Genomic DNA, 15,144 nt, shown 5'->3' on the forward strand with positions numbered 1-15,144 from the left:
TCTAAATTCTTTAATTGGCTTGATTTTGACCTAATGTATATCAGTGGCATTTGGGATACTGACAAAGAAAAAGGAACCAATTGCACTGAGAAGATGGGGAGGAGGGGCTAGGAATAGAAGGGGGCATTAAAGAACATGGAGAAGAAAGAAGTAAACCAGGGCAGTGAGACATCACAAAGCCAAGGGAAGAAAGGTTTCAACATGGCAACTGTGGTTGGTTGTGTCAAATGCTGCAGAGAACTTAAGTACAATAAAGACTATAAAATATCTGTGGTTTAGTAACAAAGAGGATATTAGTGATTCCAGTGGGAAGAATTTCAATTTGGGAGCAGCAAAGCCAAGACTGAATGGTGTGATTCAAAGAAAGAAAGGACGGTGAGGAACTGAAGACATTGTGGAACAAAAATCATGCTTAATTTTGAAGGGAGAAAGCTGTCTCAATTCCAGCGTGGATATAATACGATTTGGGCTGGTTAGTTAGTTGATTGATTCATTTGTTGGTTTTGAAGATGAGAGCTGATTAAGACTAATGTTAACAGAAAAACCAGTGGAGAGACAGGAATATTGAAAATATAGACGAGAAAGGAGGTCTTGCAGAGAGAGTCTGAGAAGAGGAGATTAAGTGGGATATAGAAAGCACATGGAAGATTTTCCCAGAGGCAAGGAGGGAGACTGTCATCCTCTGTGCATCATAAAAGAAGCACCCGGGGCCTCAGTGTGGGACTGTGTGGCTTCTGCGCAGCTCAACACCAGCAGTTGTGTGAATAGTGCCCCATGCTTGTGTGAGGTACATACTGCCCAGTCATATGCAGCAGCCTTGGATGCAGGAAAGTATGTATGTTGTATGACTAGAATTTGAAAGAATTACCACCAAGAAGAATAGCTGGTGAAAGTCTCTTGAGACAGAGAAGTCAACAAATCAGAGAGGAATTAGAGAGCAGTGATAGGGAAAAGTTGTCACCTGTCCTCTCCACCTTTCCCATGCCAGGTTTCCATCAGGTTTCACCCTACCTCCCTCACAATCATCCTTTCCACGTTCTTCTTCTCTTCACCCACAACAGCGTCCAGTCTCTGAGCTGTTTGTACACAGACAGGTTTTAGGAAGAAGCCGGGCCCTCAAACTCCTGCAGAGTAAGATAGGCATTTAAATACTGAAACATAAGATATTAACCTAAAAGAATGCATCCTTCAAGGTGAAGTTCAAGCAGTTTACTGATCAGCAGACGAGATCTTTTTGGAAGACAATTCTTTCTTGTGTCTTTATATACCTTAGGACCCATCAAGAATCGTGGTGTTCAGTTTGTGACCCACATAAAAGCACCCAGCTCAGGGGAACATGGGACCAAAATCCATCCCTAGTGAGGATGATGTTGGCAACTTGAAATTCTTATTTTCAATTTTAAATCAATGAGTATTGACCTTACACTATGTTCCACATAGATACCGTTTTCCCAGGTCTGTCCTAACATTGGGCAATAATCTGAAAGGGAGGTGGGGTGATAGTTTCTGCAGAAAATCTGTGAGTAGGATCCTGAAGAATATTCACCAGCCTGAGGTGGTTGGTTTGTCCCAGAAGAACACAACAGAAAATGGGGGCTTAGAGAAACTCAGTTAAGTCAGGAATCTTTGAAGTGGGAAGAAGGTGGGGTAAGTGTGTGTGTGAACTGGCTCTGAATTCTGTGCATACTGACCTTGGCCACACAGCAATATCAGGGCTGCGACCACCAAGTAGTGGCATAGAAGGCTAAGATTTCTGTGTTTAAAAAACAACCACCAAGAGGCCATTTCTCTCCACTCACCTAAACATAAAAGCTTTTTCAGGAAGAGTTTACTAGTTTCCATCAAGCAAACAATAAATCGTGTACCCTGAAAAGGTATAGACACCCCTCAAAAGTTGGGGGGTCCACCAGGTGGACTCAGTGAATGAGCTGGATTCACCTTTGCTTCAGTGATGGCGTTGCTGCTCCTCCTGGAGATTCTGGCACCTGAGCTCCAGGTGGGATTGGATGTTGTCTACCTTGTTGACATAGCACATAGTAGGCACTCAACTAACATTTGCTGGATGTTAAATGAATGTTTCTTCTGGTGCCTCAGTAACTGGCTCGTTAGAGTAAATGGCAAAGGCTTCATCTGCATCCGAACTGGACTGAGTGCACTCTGGGAAATGGCCTCATTGGCTGGGATCCTCTGGGCTCCCTGTGGATGGTGGGGCCATCATCTCTGGCGTGGATGTGGAGAGTCCCAGCCAGGACACCAGGCTGAGAGGATAAAGGCTTTCTTCTGCTTCATGCAGGACAAGCATAGGCAGAGGGTCAGAGAAAGCAAAGAGGGACTTGCACATCTCCATCAATTCTCAACCTGAGCACTGAAAACATCATTCTCACCTGTTGTTTCCCAACAAGGAAGGTGTTGGGCAGCGAAGTATGTCCTTAAGCGGCAGTCCAGTTGGCTTCAAAAAGCTATCAAGGAGTCATTTAAAGTCCTTTTGCACAGACATGTCCAGAATATTGACCAGGAGAGAGAAGAACTATTACTGAGAAGTTTTGTTTCACATGTTCAAACCTCCCCTCAGCCATGTGTTTGGCAGAGGTCCCATAGAAATTGCTGCGGAAGCTATTGACACAGCTTTTATATAAGCATCCTCTATTTTATAATCCTCAAGTTTCAATAAAACTATCTCTTTCCACTTCCACAGATGGCAGGAAAAATAGACAGCATAACATGCGGTCTGCTGAGGGGTATCGATTCTCTTTCAGTATGCCGTTACAGCAGGGGTGCGTCATCATTTTCTAAGCTGTATAATGACAGAATGATAAATGACACATATCTTAAAGACTAAACAATATTTTGTCATCAGAATAAAAACATTAGCCTGAAACTTTGGGAATTTTACATTTTGAAAGATGTTTTGCCTTTAACTCCTCTTTTATTCCTAAATGACCCATTAATTCATTTGTTCATTAAAAAAATCATTGAGGACCAAGTAAGTAAGAGACACTAGGTTACACAATGGGGATTTAGAATACAGAGGGCAAGGGGTAGGTAGGGAATAGATTTATTTATTTTCTTTCCACAGAAAATTTACACCTTGAGTTATTTTCAGGAAGATTCCATTCTGGGGTGGAAAAGGGAAGATGTTTGTACATGGTCACTTTTTCCCCTCCCCTTCATTCACCCATACTTGCTAGAAGAAACCCATTTTTTTCCCCCAGGGAAAAGGAAATAATCTTGATCCTTCTTGTGTGTGACACTTGATGGTTTGGCTCCCTCTGAATGAGTCTGTTTCTGTGAGATGGACATTTAGGTGGATCGAGCCCTCAGAGAGCTCAAGGTTTTCTTTGTGATAAATCCCATGAAGGAAGACAATATACCACCTTCAAAATGTTTCACACAGCCTCAGCCTTTTATTTCAAAACTGTCTTCAATCAAATCTTTACTCACCTCTTCTAGATCAATAAGAAAATATTATTATCAGGACGCTGTAAGGACATTTTTGTGGCTTAATCATTTACAGCCCTCCGTTCAGCTTTCAAAAGATATTGGAGACTGCTTATAATAGAAACCATATACGTCATACGGCTTTTAAAATAGAATAACATGGAGAAGTAAGAGAAGCTTTCTTATAGTCCTATTACTTCTTTCATAGACGTCATATGAAAAAAAAAATCATGCAGTGCTAAGGCATAGCAAGCTTCCATGCTACACAGAGCTTCCTTCTTAAAGCCCTATTTTCTCGCCTCATGCTGAAATTGCCCATATGCCAGCACTAACCCAGGGTTTACCATGGGCCAGGCACCCTCCAGCACTTTGTAAGCATTAGCTTGTCTGACACTAACCAGTTGTAATCCCGTCTCATGGTCTCCAGAGTACTTCACTACTAACGAATACTTTTAAATAGTGGGGTCACATCCCATTAGTTGCTCATGAGCTCAACTTAGTGACTTATGATGCCTTTTCAAGTGAGTAAGTTAGAATTGCAATGATCAGAGTTTATCCACCATAGTAAAAGGTAAGTAATATTTCAAGAAATTTGTTTTCTTTGTGTGTGTGTGTGTGTGAGTTTGTACGCTGAATTGTGACGTGATATAAAATATGTTTTTAACTATGAGTTACTATCTTAAACAATTTCTGCTACACTAAGGAACATTGAACCTTATTTGCTCATGTTCCAAACACAAGAGGACAACTGGTTTTTATAAATCTGCCCTCTGTAGAAATCTTTACAAGAACATAGTTAAGAGATTTAAAAATCTGTGACTCAGATGCCTCTCCCTGTGTGAACAGGCTTAACAAGCCAACCCCCAGAGCCACACAGCAGAGAGTTTTCCTAAAATAGTCAGACCTGACTGGTCTTATGCTTTGTTTCTTGTAGTAAATCATTTATCGACCACTGCAGAAATAGCAGAGAAAATATTTTTTGCTTTTGTAAGAACAAAAATCCAGTGGGTAGAAAAGAATCCGAGGGCCACCATCCCCACTCGGGGAAGGTCTAACAGATACATCAGTAGCACCTTCCAGGGGAGAGTGGGCGCTGGTGCACCTGGCTGTCCCCAGGAAAGGACCGGATGCAGCTCTTTTAAGTGCTCACTGGATCTCAAAGGCCATCATAACTAAAGGACTAAAGTTCGAAAAAAACAAATAATCTACGCATCCTCTCTGAAGATACCGCTAAAAGCTTAATATGCACTATGGCTCAGAAAAAGTTTTAGTGCCTTTAACAAGCTCCTGCCTTTTTACAAATGGTGTGATTTGTGAAACAATGAGGGCCATCAGGCTTCTCCAGGGAGAGGCTGGCGACCCGTCTAGTGGGAGAACACCTCACTGCAAGGCAGCCTTCTCTTGGAGGGCCCAGACTTCCCAAGGGCCTTTTCCCAAGAACCAGAGTAGAAGTGCCTGCACTTCCTCAGCCTTCATTCCTCATCTTTATGTGGAGATAATACCAACACAAAGTTGAGGTTAAGATGAAATTGTCAGGAAACACCCAGCCCGCAGTAGCTGATGCTGCACAAAAGTTGGCTCTCTATTCCTCTGCTGTATGAAAAAGCACCACACCCCCAACCCAAGGAAATTCCCGGCCATGATGCTTCAGTGGTGCGGTGAGGAAGACTTTGCCAACATCCCTGTTCCCTTCATAATGAACAGTAACCCTGCCTGAGTCTACACTCTCCTTTAATCAATTTCTCTGAAATTTCATCTAGCATTCCTTTTTTCCCCCCACACACTGTACATTTTATACCCTTGACTCCTTTTGCAACTAGAAGTCTGTACCTCTTCATCCCCCTCACCTCCTTTTAAAAAAAGTAAATGACTTCTAAACTTTTACTAGGTATTTACAAAACAACAACACCAACACCACATCTGGAAAGTACTCTTTCAAAATTGAAAGAATGTCTCTTACATCTAAATTTCTGGAATTTCTTTGGTCATCCTACCCACAGATATAGTAACTTTGTAAACGTTAATTATATTTCCTTTCTGCACTTTCTCATGCAACCCAACAGTTGTTCAACTCTCATCCACCTTCTCTCATGTTCCCTGCATAAGACGACTATTCTTAATTCATCCTCATGGACAACTTATGCTCCTTGAAGTGCAGGTTCCAATTCCTCCTAGCGTGATGGTTAGAAACGGGCCTCTGGGGTCAGAGAGATGATTCAAACCCACCTGTGTGATTTTGCAGATGAAAGACAGCATTTAACTCCTCTAATCCTGAAACAGGAAGGAGAATATCACCCGCAGAGATTGGTTGAAGGAATAACAGATTAAGCACTGTGCAAACTACCTGGCACACAGAAATTCCAGTGATGGTTAGATATCACTACTTAGTGTCGTCTCTCCTTATGCCAGTGTGGTTCTGGATTTCATTCACATTTAAACAGTCCTTTTGCATGTACATTTTCATTAAGTTACCTCAAATCCTTCTTATAAAGGATTAATAAGTGAATAATCCATCTATTTGATCCCGTTAGCTTCTGGTTTTACCTTTCTGTTTTCAGGAGTAGGCAAGTCTTTGATTTCATGCAAAAGAAGGACGATTGCTTTAGGTTTGTTTACTGTTGTCTTCCTGGAGCAAATTCAAAATGAGGCTCAGTTCCATTCTTGGTACAGCTGGTGTTTGTTTGATATGATTGTGATTATTTTAAACAATGTAATTAAGAGTATTATGCAAAGAAATTGTGCGCTAAGAATAACACCAGACTCATAGCGTTTTGTGAAAGTTAAATGGAATGACATGAAAAGAGTCTGGTCATATTCACTGATTGTTCTTATTAAGATTTCTGTCCCCTCTTTAACATAGATTTTGCATTGACTGAAAGCAGTACAATCACTCCTTTGTGCCAAAAAGGATATTTTCCCTGTGGGAATCTGACCATGTGCTTACCCGGAACGTTCCACTGTGATGGCGTGGATGACTGCGGGAACGGAGCAGATGAGGAGAACTGTGGTGAGTCCTCCGCTCAGCTCCATACGTCCTCACCCCTTGTGAACGCCTCCAAACTGTGGGTGGACCAAATACTAATGGTAACAAACCAGAAGAAATGACTGGGCATTCGATAGGGAGTCCTGTTGTAACACAAATAATTGCTCCTTAGTTTATTTGTGATAATAATGACATGAATTTTCATATAGAGAGTTGCTTAAATCAGAATTGTAAAATATTGTATTTGATAAAAAAGTAAAATTATTTCAAATTCTACTTGGATAGCCAAATTTTAGTTTTACGTGGCTTACTATAACCACTTCCTTATGGCTTGGTAGTGTGGTTCAGCTGCAGGAATTTCCATAAAGTGCAAGTGGTCCAGCCTAGAGAATTGTTATTCAGTAGCCCTGTATCGAGTGCCCATGATATGCTCTTCAAATCACCAAGGCACAGCAGGCTCAAGAGGGACAAGTGTCTTGCCCTTGTGGAGTTCACAGGGACCATGTGGATGGGGAGGACCATAAACTTGTACATAAATAAATTAAGTAATTTCAGAGTAGTAAGTGCCACAGAGTATACAGAACAGGATAAAGGGATAAAAAGTGACTTGGAGGAAGGGCTACTTTAAAGACATAACCAGAAGAACCCTCTCTGAGATGATATTTGAATTGAGAATGAAATGAAAAGCAGAAAAAGAAAAAAACATGAAATATTCAGGAAGAGCAGAGTTCCAGATGAAAGAAACAGCAAATGCAAAGGCCCTGGGGCCGAATGAAACAAGACAATGTGTTTGTGGGACAGAAAAACAGATGGGCTTGGGCAGAGTGAATACAGAACATAGAGAGGTAACAGAGGCCGGATCATCACAGGTCTTACAGACTATCTTAGGTCTGTGTATCAGGACTCTGTTGTCTCATCTAACCTGTGCATTCTTCTCCGAAAGAAACTGATGCCAAGAGAGGCTGACATGTCTAGGTAGTCACTGAGCAGACACCAGAACCCAGACCTTCTGAATCTGAAAGAATCCTGTGTGATTTCTACCACACAGAACTGCCACTCCTTGGCACTGCCCAACTAGCAGTCAGAGTGGGACAGCGAAGTCTAGGAATGCCGGGTGTCTGTCTCTAGAATCTGCTCTCCTGCCCCTGGGAACTCACGCATGCCTCCCTCTCACGGCACCGTCTGCCTTCACCACCTGTGGATCACTCCTACTCATCTTTTAGGATGCAGTTGAGGGGTCCCCTCCTCACCTGAGAAGCTTGGCTTCCCAGGCCATGCTTCCCCACCCAGAAGCTCCACCACCGGTCTGGACGAGCACCCTTTCTCTGATGCCATAGTGCCCTGGATGATTGTGCTAGGGGCTGCCTTGTCTTTTCACTGGACTTCCCCCACTAGACATAAGCTCCTTGAGAGGTGTTCTTCTTTGTGTCTCGTGCATTTTGATGTTACCAAAGCCTAGAACAGTGGAGTACAGTCAGTGCTCAGTGATGGGGCAGCTCTCCAATGCCAGTGGCAAGTTACTCACACACTTGGCCTTTCCTGTTCACTGCCCGGGAATCAGAGACCACGTGTGTCTACCTCATGAGAGTGTTCCAAAGACAAATTAAATGGCTCATGTAAAGGCATCAGATAGAATAATTTCAAAAAACATTGAGGTTATTAATAAGAAATAAAAATAAACTAAAATTTACAGGGACCTGTGGGCAACTATTTAAATTTACTTTTCTATTTGTATGAACTTGAATATCATACATTATATTGTGTATTTTATCATGTTAATAGCTTATGCTAAAGTAATGATACTTCACAATCAGGCCATCTTTTTTTAAAAGAATATTATTTTATTGCAAAAATAGAGAAGGAAACTTGGCAAATAAGCAAGATGATATGATTTGTCAGATCATCTGACAAATTGAGAAAATATTTTTCTCATCAGGGCTAGACAGACTTCACTAAAAGGAACTTTGTTTTTGCTTTTTTAAAAAGGTCAAGTGACATAAATTTTATCAGAACTTATTACCTCTATCAGGAATGCATCTACATATACATATGCATATGACAAAATAAAATTCAGATTACGTTTTCTTCTGAGGACCTCAAAATTAAGATCAAACATTTAAAATGTCAGCATTAGAAATAGGTGACATTTTTCAAGATGGATCCATGTGTGTAAAATAATCATCTATTTCCATTATATTTTATGATACATACATTTTAGATGTTTGTAATTGCAGAAAAAGACAAAAGTCCAGATGTTTGCCTACCTTTTTCTCCCTTACCATCGTTATTATCTTTCTATTACTTAAACAAAAATTTTAATTGATCTCATAATCAAATTTTTATAGTTTTGTTTTGTAATTTGATATTTGATTTATAGAATAACTGACACATATTCATCACCGTGTGTTTCACAGGAGACACTAGTGGATGGGCGACTATATTTGGCACAGTCCATGGAAATGCTAATATTGTGGCATTAACACAGGAGTGCTGTAAGTGGTATTGGTTCGAAGACTCAGCCCAAGCTTTGCGAGCAACATGATTTGTGGTGCATGGATTTATATGGGTGGTGTGATCAATTCCCTCTAGAACTGCAATTTCAGTTCAACGTATTTCAGTGGTCAACTGGTTTATCATCTGCTGGTAGGACTGAAAAGATAGAAAGAAGAAAACAACACGCTCCATTCATGCTCACTCTGTGTATCAGCCTGTGATTGCAAGAATGCATAGGTAATGAATGCTGGTGACAGATTATAAAGGCCTTACTCCCTGTGATTACTTTCTCCAATAAAAGACATTGAGCACCAACTATTTTGCAGCCCCCTATGTCAGGCACAGAGAGTGCAATGATAATTAAGATGTGGTCCCCACCCACAGATGCCTCATATGGTCGCAGGAAAGCAAACCCTTACAGAGGCAGGAACGATGCACTATTAGTGCTAAACTGAAGGAGGGATGTTTGCACAAGGGAATGTGGAAGCCCACTGGGAGACATGATGACTGTGCCAGGGGTGGGGAAGATTCACAGACAAGGTGACATTGTGATGGACCTGGAAGTCCTTGGACGGAGGGAAGGGTGAGAGGTAACAGGGTGAGCAGGGGAGCACAGTCAGCAAAACAGAAGGGTAGGAAGTTCAGAGCATGCTTCACCATGCCCTTCACAGTGGTGCTGTGTGTGCGAGGCAGACGAGCAGGAGCTGCACCCCAGAAGGGTGGCGCCAGCCCATGAGGGGTTTTGGGTGCACTATTTGGAGCTTGCCCTCTATCCTATCTATAGAATTATCTCTCTCTAAATACACATACTACGTTATATATTACATATAATATACTACGTATAATAATACGTATATGCATGGATGTAATTATGTAGGTGTAAGTACATTAACATACATGAGTATGTATACATAGTGTATGTATATAAAGTATGCACACTAAGTACTACACTAACAGTGTATTATGCAGTTTAATACCAGGTTATAATTACCACTTATTATATACTTTATTATAAATGACTATATCATGCATAAAGTGAGAAATTAAAAAGAGTAAGCTAAAAAGACTAAAAATAAATACAACTGAAAGTTCGCACATTTTCCTCCTGAAGCACAAGGGGTCATCTTGTACATGAGCCATTGTGGCGATCACTGGTGTGTACGGTGGGCTCCGAAGTTGTGAGCTGATTTTCATTTAGTGAAGAGGAAGAAGCACAGGCTAAGAAGTGTATGTGAGAACGACTCTTCTACCAGAACTGTAAAGAATGGATGAGAACAGTGTTCTCAGCCTGAGACAGTACTGCCCCTGGAGAACATCTGGCAATGTCTGGAGACATTCTGGGGTGTCACAACGGGAAGGGGGGTGGACCACTTGCATCCAGTGGGTGGAGGCCAAGGATGCTGCTGAACCTTCTACAATGCACAGGACAGCCCCCAACAACAGATAGTGATCTGACCCAAACATCAGCCTTGCTGAGGTCAAGGAGAAAGCTTGGTGAAAAAGATACTGGATGTTACGTGTCTTGCAGTGCTTCAGACTAATACTAAAACTCTGAGCCCAGAAAATACCACCGGGAAGAGGGAGGTAGAAAGAGATGCAAGAGGCATTTCAGAAGCAGAGTCCAGAGGTTGGGGATTGACCGACTTGCAGATGAGGGAGTTAGTTACACTCGTTTCTGGTTTAGTCAGCTGGCCCATCTTGGACTACGTGACATTCTTTTATTGGTAAATAAGAATTCCAACCCCAGATTTTCAATCTAATAATGTAACTGCTATTTTCCATGCCAATTAAACATTGAAGTACATATTATGAAATTATTTTTAGAAAGTTGAGATCACCAGCATAAGTCTATTAACAATATAGAATATTTCCTAAAAGTTTATACACTAGAATGAATCTTTTGAATTAAACAGAAACTCAATAAAAGTTTGTTGGATTTACTACAAATTCAATGAAATTGATTTTAAAAATAAAGTTTGGATAAAAGTGATCTAAAAGGAGCAGAACAGTTAGAACTTATAAACAGTTTTTAAATAATAAATTAAAAAATTTGAAAATAACTCTTTTTTTAGCTTTGTCAAAACAAATACTCACAGGGTCATAGGCAAAAATCAAATGCTCCATAAATACCACTCCCCAACACTCACTGTCTTACACACACACACACACACACACACAAATACCACCCCCCAACACTGTCTTACACACACACACACACACACACACACACACACAAATACCACCCCCCAACACTGTCTTACACACACACACACACACACACACACACACACACACACACTGATTGTTCTGTGGACCAACTTGGCCTGGTTTCTCCATAAGTTTCTCCTATGCCATTATTTTAATAATCAACATAATATATAGTATTAGTAACTATATGATATATAAATATAGGATTATGTATTATGATGTTTATATATTACTACTATATTATTATGATAATATGCTATTATATTAATAACTATGTAAGTTCCTTCAGAGTGAATGTTTCAGACAGGTGGATCTTTGGTTCTCTCCCCTTTATAGCTGCTCTACAACTTTTACCTACCACTTTAACTTCATAGTAATGAAAAGTGAGGAGCCAAAGTGGGAGCGTGTCTGACTTGGTTGATTTTAAGAAGTCACAGTGGTGGCTACAGTGGGATCTGCGTCTAACTCTTGTCACAGCTCTAAGAGAAGTCTGAAAGGAAATGATTCAATTTAATTTTAACCAACAAGCATTTGTTGAGCAACCTCTTTGAGCCATTCAATTAAGTTAAATTGACCCTACTATACCTATTAAAGATTTACTCAGTCACACTCAAGCTTTTCTTTGAGGAGAACTTAATCTTCCTTTACTATATGCTTTTATGCTACTTAAACATTTCTGTATTCTTTCTAATCACTTGTTAAATGCTTCTGAAATGGCCACTGGAAGCACTGAGATGAATACCACATGAGTCTACATTTGACTAGGAGAGCATTCGTGTTTGCTTCCATTATGGGCCTGAATAAGTTCATTTAACAAGGTGTAAATGTCATACATTCAGTGGAAAGAGAACAATGTCAGTTACTGAAGTCATAATTAAAAGAAGTATATTTTCCTGTTGAATTGTTTCTCTTTTTGCCCCCTAGTTTTAAATCAGTATCCACAACAATGTGACTGCAGAGAAACTGAGCTGGAATGTGTAAATGCTGGCTTGACATCCATGCCAACAGTCTCCAGCAATGTGACATTACTGTGAGTAGAATTCAAATACTAATATTTGCTCCTACAGTCATATGAAAACCGTGTAGTCTGATCTAATCTCTCTTTGTTCTGTTTTATGCTACTTGTGTATTCGCAAGCTAATAGAAACTCCCTTTAAAACCACCAGCCATCAGATAATTCTGCATGCTTCTTCTCCAGGGAAGAAATGTTTTGAATGCTGTGTGCTAGATTAGCCAGGTATCCCTTAGGTCACAAACACCATGGTCTGGAATTCTTGTTTTCAATTACTTTCCAATGTATGTATTATTACTAATATGCCAGTACTGTACAAGTGAAAATAAAAATTTGGGGGAAAAAAAGGAAGACCGCTCAGTCTATCTCATTTTTAATAGGAGTAATTTGTCCAAGACCATAAAGGTATAAAAGACCCATGAAACTAGCTGTGGCATAATCATGCAAGTTTTTCTGAACACTACATAAAAGTTTTGAGAGCCTCAGGAATTGGTTTGCAGTCATACTGTAATTTGGGCATGTGTGAGATGGTTAGGATTTTTGTTGTTTTTTGGATTTTTTTTGGTTGTGTTTTGTTTAATTATCTAGAGAACAAAAGAAAAGGTTAAATGACCATAGATGGTCTAGTCTATTATGCTAACTGGCTAACCTCGTCAAATATTTGCAAACTGCTTGAATTTTTACCTTATGGACTTTTCATTCTCACATAATCGTTTTCATTTATTATGGGCATTTTCAAATGTCTGTTAAGTAGTATGGAATATCATCAAGTATTCTCATGCATGCAGCTTCTGGGGAAGAGTTTGGTTGGTCATAAAATCCATAATAAAGTCTTCTTTACATGTTATTTTAGGTCTCTTAAGAAAAACAATATTCACAGTCTTTCAGATAAAGTTTTCATCAAATACACAGAACTTAAAATGATGTAAGTAGCTATTAATAGTGTTTTTATGTGAAAATCAATGAGATGTTTTAAGATGTTTCCATCCTAAAAGTAAAATGAAATATGTTTATTATCTTTATCATTAAATTTATTTTTAATGTAATTAAGATTAGACAATAAAGCACTGAAAAGCATGCTTTCTTTCCATTTAGTAATTTAAAATAACTAAACGGATTTTATTTAAACTTTTTTTTTTAGACAGTTAAATTGGAGCTGAGATTGAGCATCTCAGTAATTCATAGTTCCAAGCTTTTACTCCAGATCATTTGGAAAATGACATTGCAGATTCAGAGACACTAGATGCACTCTTTAACTTGGAAGAAGAGTGTTTACATAGTCAAGAACCATCAGGTCATTTAAAACACTTAATGGTAGGGTATGGACTGTCTCCCTGATGATCTTGGTGAAATCAGTGATGTTAGCATATTTGAGGAAAGAAATTAATAAATAAGACACAGTCAGGAGTGAGAAACAAAGGGTCAAGATGCTTCTAGCATCATCAAAGAAAGAAAACCAGGGTCTGAGAGATACAATCCTTAGAGATAGTCTCTGTTGGGAGGCAGGGATAGATTGTCCATCTCCAGCATAACTCTTATCAACTTTATTTTGACACTATCCCTATTAAGATGGAGATTCTCTTTGCTTTGATTCCCTGCTCACCAAGCAACCTTATGATGACTACATTAACTTTCTAAATTATTCATACTAAAGTATTTGGGAAGTTACACTGGATGGGGAATAAGAACATTCCAGTTAGTGGAATAGAATACATCCTATTTAAATAAAGAAATTAAATATTCAGCCTCTAGAGAGTTTGGTTACTATGTGTCAGTCCCTCTGAGCCCAGTCACTCTGGGATAATGGAGAGGTCAATTTCTACCCTTGCCAAGATGACCATTAGATTAGATTAGAAAATTAGCCAGCCAGTGCTGGAGGTCACCTTGGGCACCATCATTTACTGTTTTGCCCTTTAACATTCAGAATAGGAGAGGAGGTTTCTAGAAGTGTGACATACGTTAAAACCCAGGACTAAAAATAATCTGGTCCTTTGCTGATACTGGACAAAAACATTTGGTTTGAAAAGCATTCAACAATTCTGTGCTGCTCATGGCTTCAGGCACAGATTCCCACATACAAGGAAGGAAGTCACTGAAGAAGTCTATTAGTGTGGAAGAGTCTGTGTGAACTTACAGACTCATGCCTGGGTTTGATTGTAGCCTCTGTAACTCCCACTGGCAGTGAACACCTTCTGCTCTGTCCTGGAGCGTGCTGTCCTTGTCCCTCTGGTGTAGCTTTGCATTGGCTCTTGGGGTTCCAGGCCCCTCTAGAGAAGGAATCTTACCTATGCTGCTTCTGCTCTTACTGGAAATTCTTAGACTCACAACATGTTCCTTCTATAAATCAAATTGTCCTTGTATGCCCTGAATAATGCTCAAGGGAAGAAAGATAAAATAGCACTAGCAGAAAGGAAGGAAAAATACTCATGTTTTAGAGTAGCTATTGAAATTCTGTTATCTAGAGTCATAGAAGTCTTATGAAATTCTAATTAAATCTTCTCATTATTTACAAGATAACTGAAGTCTGCAGCAGTTAAATGACTTACCTAAGATCTATAACTAATTTGTGGAAGAGCCAGAATTAGACCATATATCTTCTGATGCCCAATACAGGGTTTATTTTATAATAACCAGAAACCTAGAGAAGGAAAGAAATTGTTCTAGTATCTAATTAAATCCTGTACCAACACATACTCTTCTGTCACAGGCAGAACTCCCTTCTATACCTTTTCCCCCCTAATCTGGGGAAAGCTGACTTCAGGGGGGCAGAGGAATCACCAGGACATCAAGCAAGGAGATTTAAAGTTAGACTTCTCAGGCCAAATTCTTTCCTGGACCTCTGATCCGTAGCTTTGCTCTGTGTCAGTATTTCTCTTGGTATCTGGTATCTGGTAGCCCACTGGAGGAAGAATGTGGCAGCACTAACTTTGATAATTCAGGCCCTGATTTTTCCTGTTTTTTCCCCCAGATTACCCAGATCAGCTGGAAATTTCTACTTTGCTTAATTCTA

General features: G+C 39.8%; 1 protein-coding gene across 1 annotated transcript in view; it reads left to right on the forward strand.

Moving 5' to 3' along the window:
* Positions 1-1,951: 1,951 nt before the first annotated feature.
* Positions 1,952-15,144, forward strand: part of RXFP2 (relaxin family peptide receptor 2) — a 40,579-nt gene continuing 27,386 nt past the window's right edge. Inside the window, exons 1-5 of the mRNA XM_045513982.2 lie at positions 1,952-2,036; positions 6,275-6,445; positions 8,836-8,913; positions 12,047-12,152; positions 12,988-13,059. Coding sequence (XP_045369938.2) covers positions 1,952-2,036; positions 6,275-6,445; positions 8,836-8,913; positions 12,047-12,152; positions 12,988-13,059 — 512 coding nt within the window. The remainder of the gene's footprint in view (positions 2,037-6,274; positions 6,446-8,835; positions 8,914-12,046; positions 12,153-12,987; positions 13,060-15,144) is intronic.

This window comes from Camelus bactrianus, chromosome 14 (genome assembly GCF_048773025.1).
Source record: "Camelus bactrianus isolate YW-2024 breed Bactrian camel chromosome 14, ASM4877302v1, whole genome shotgun sequence".
In the NCBI taxonomy this organism is placed as follows: domain Eukaryota; kingdom Metazoa; phylum Chordata; class Mammalia; order Artiodactyla; family Camelidae; genus Camelus; species Camelus bactrianus.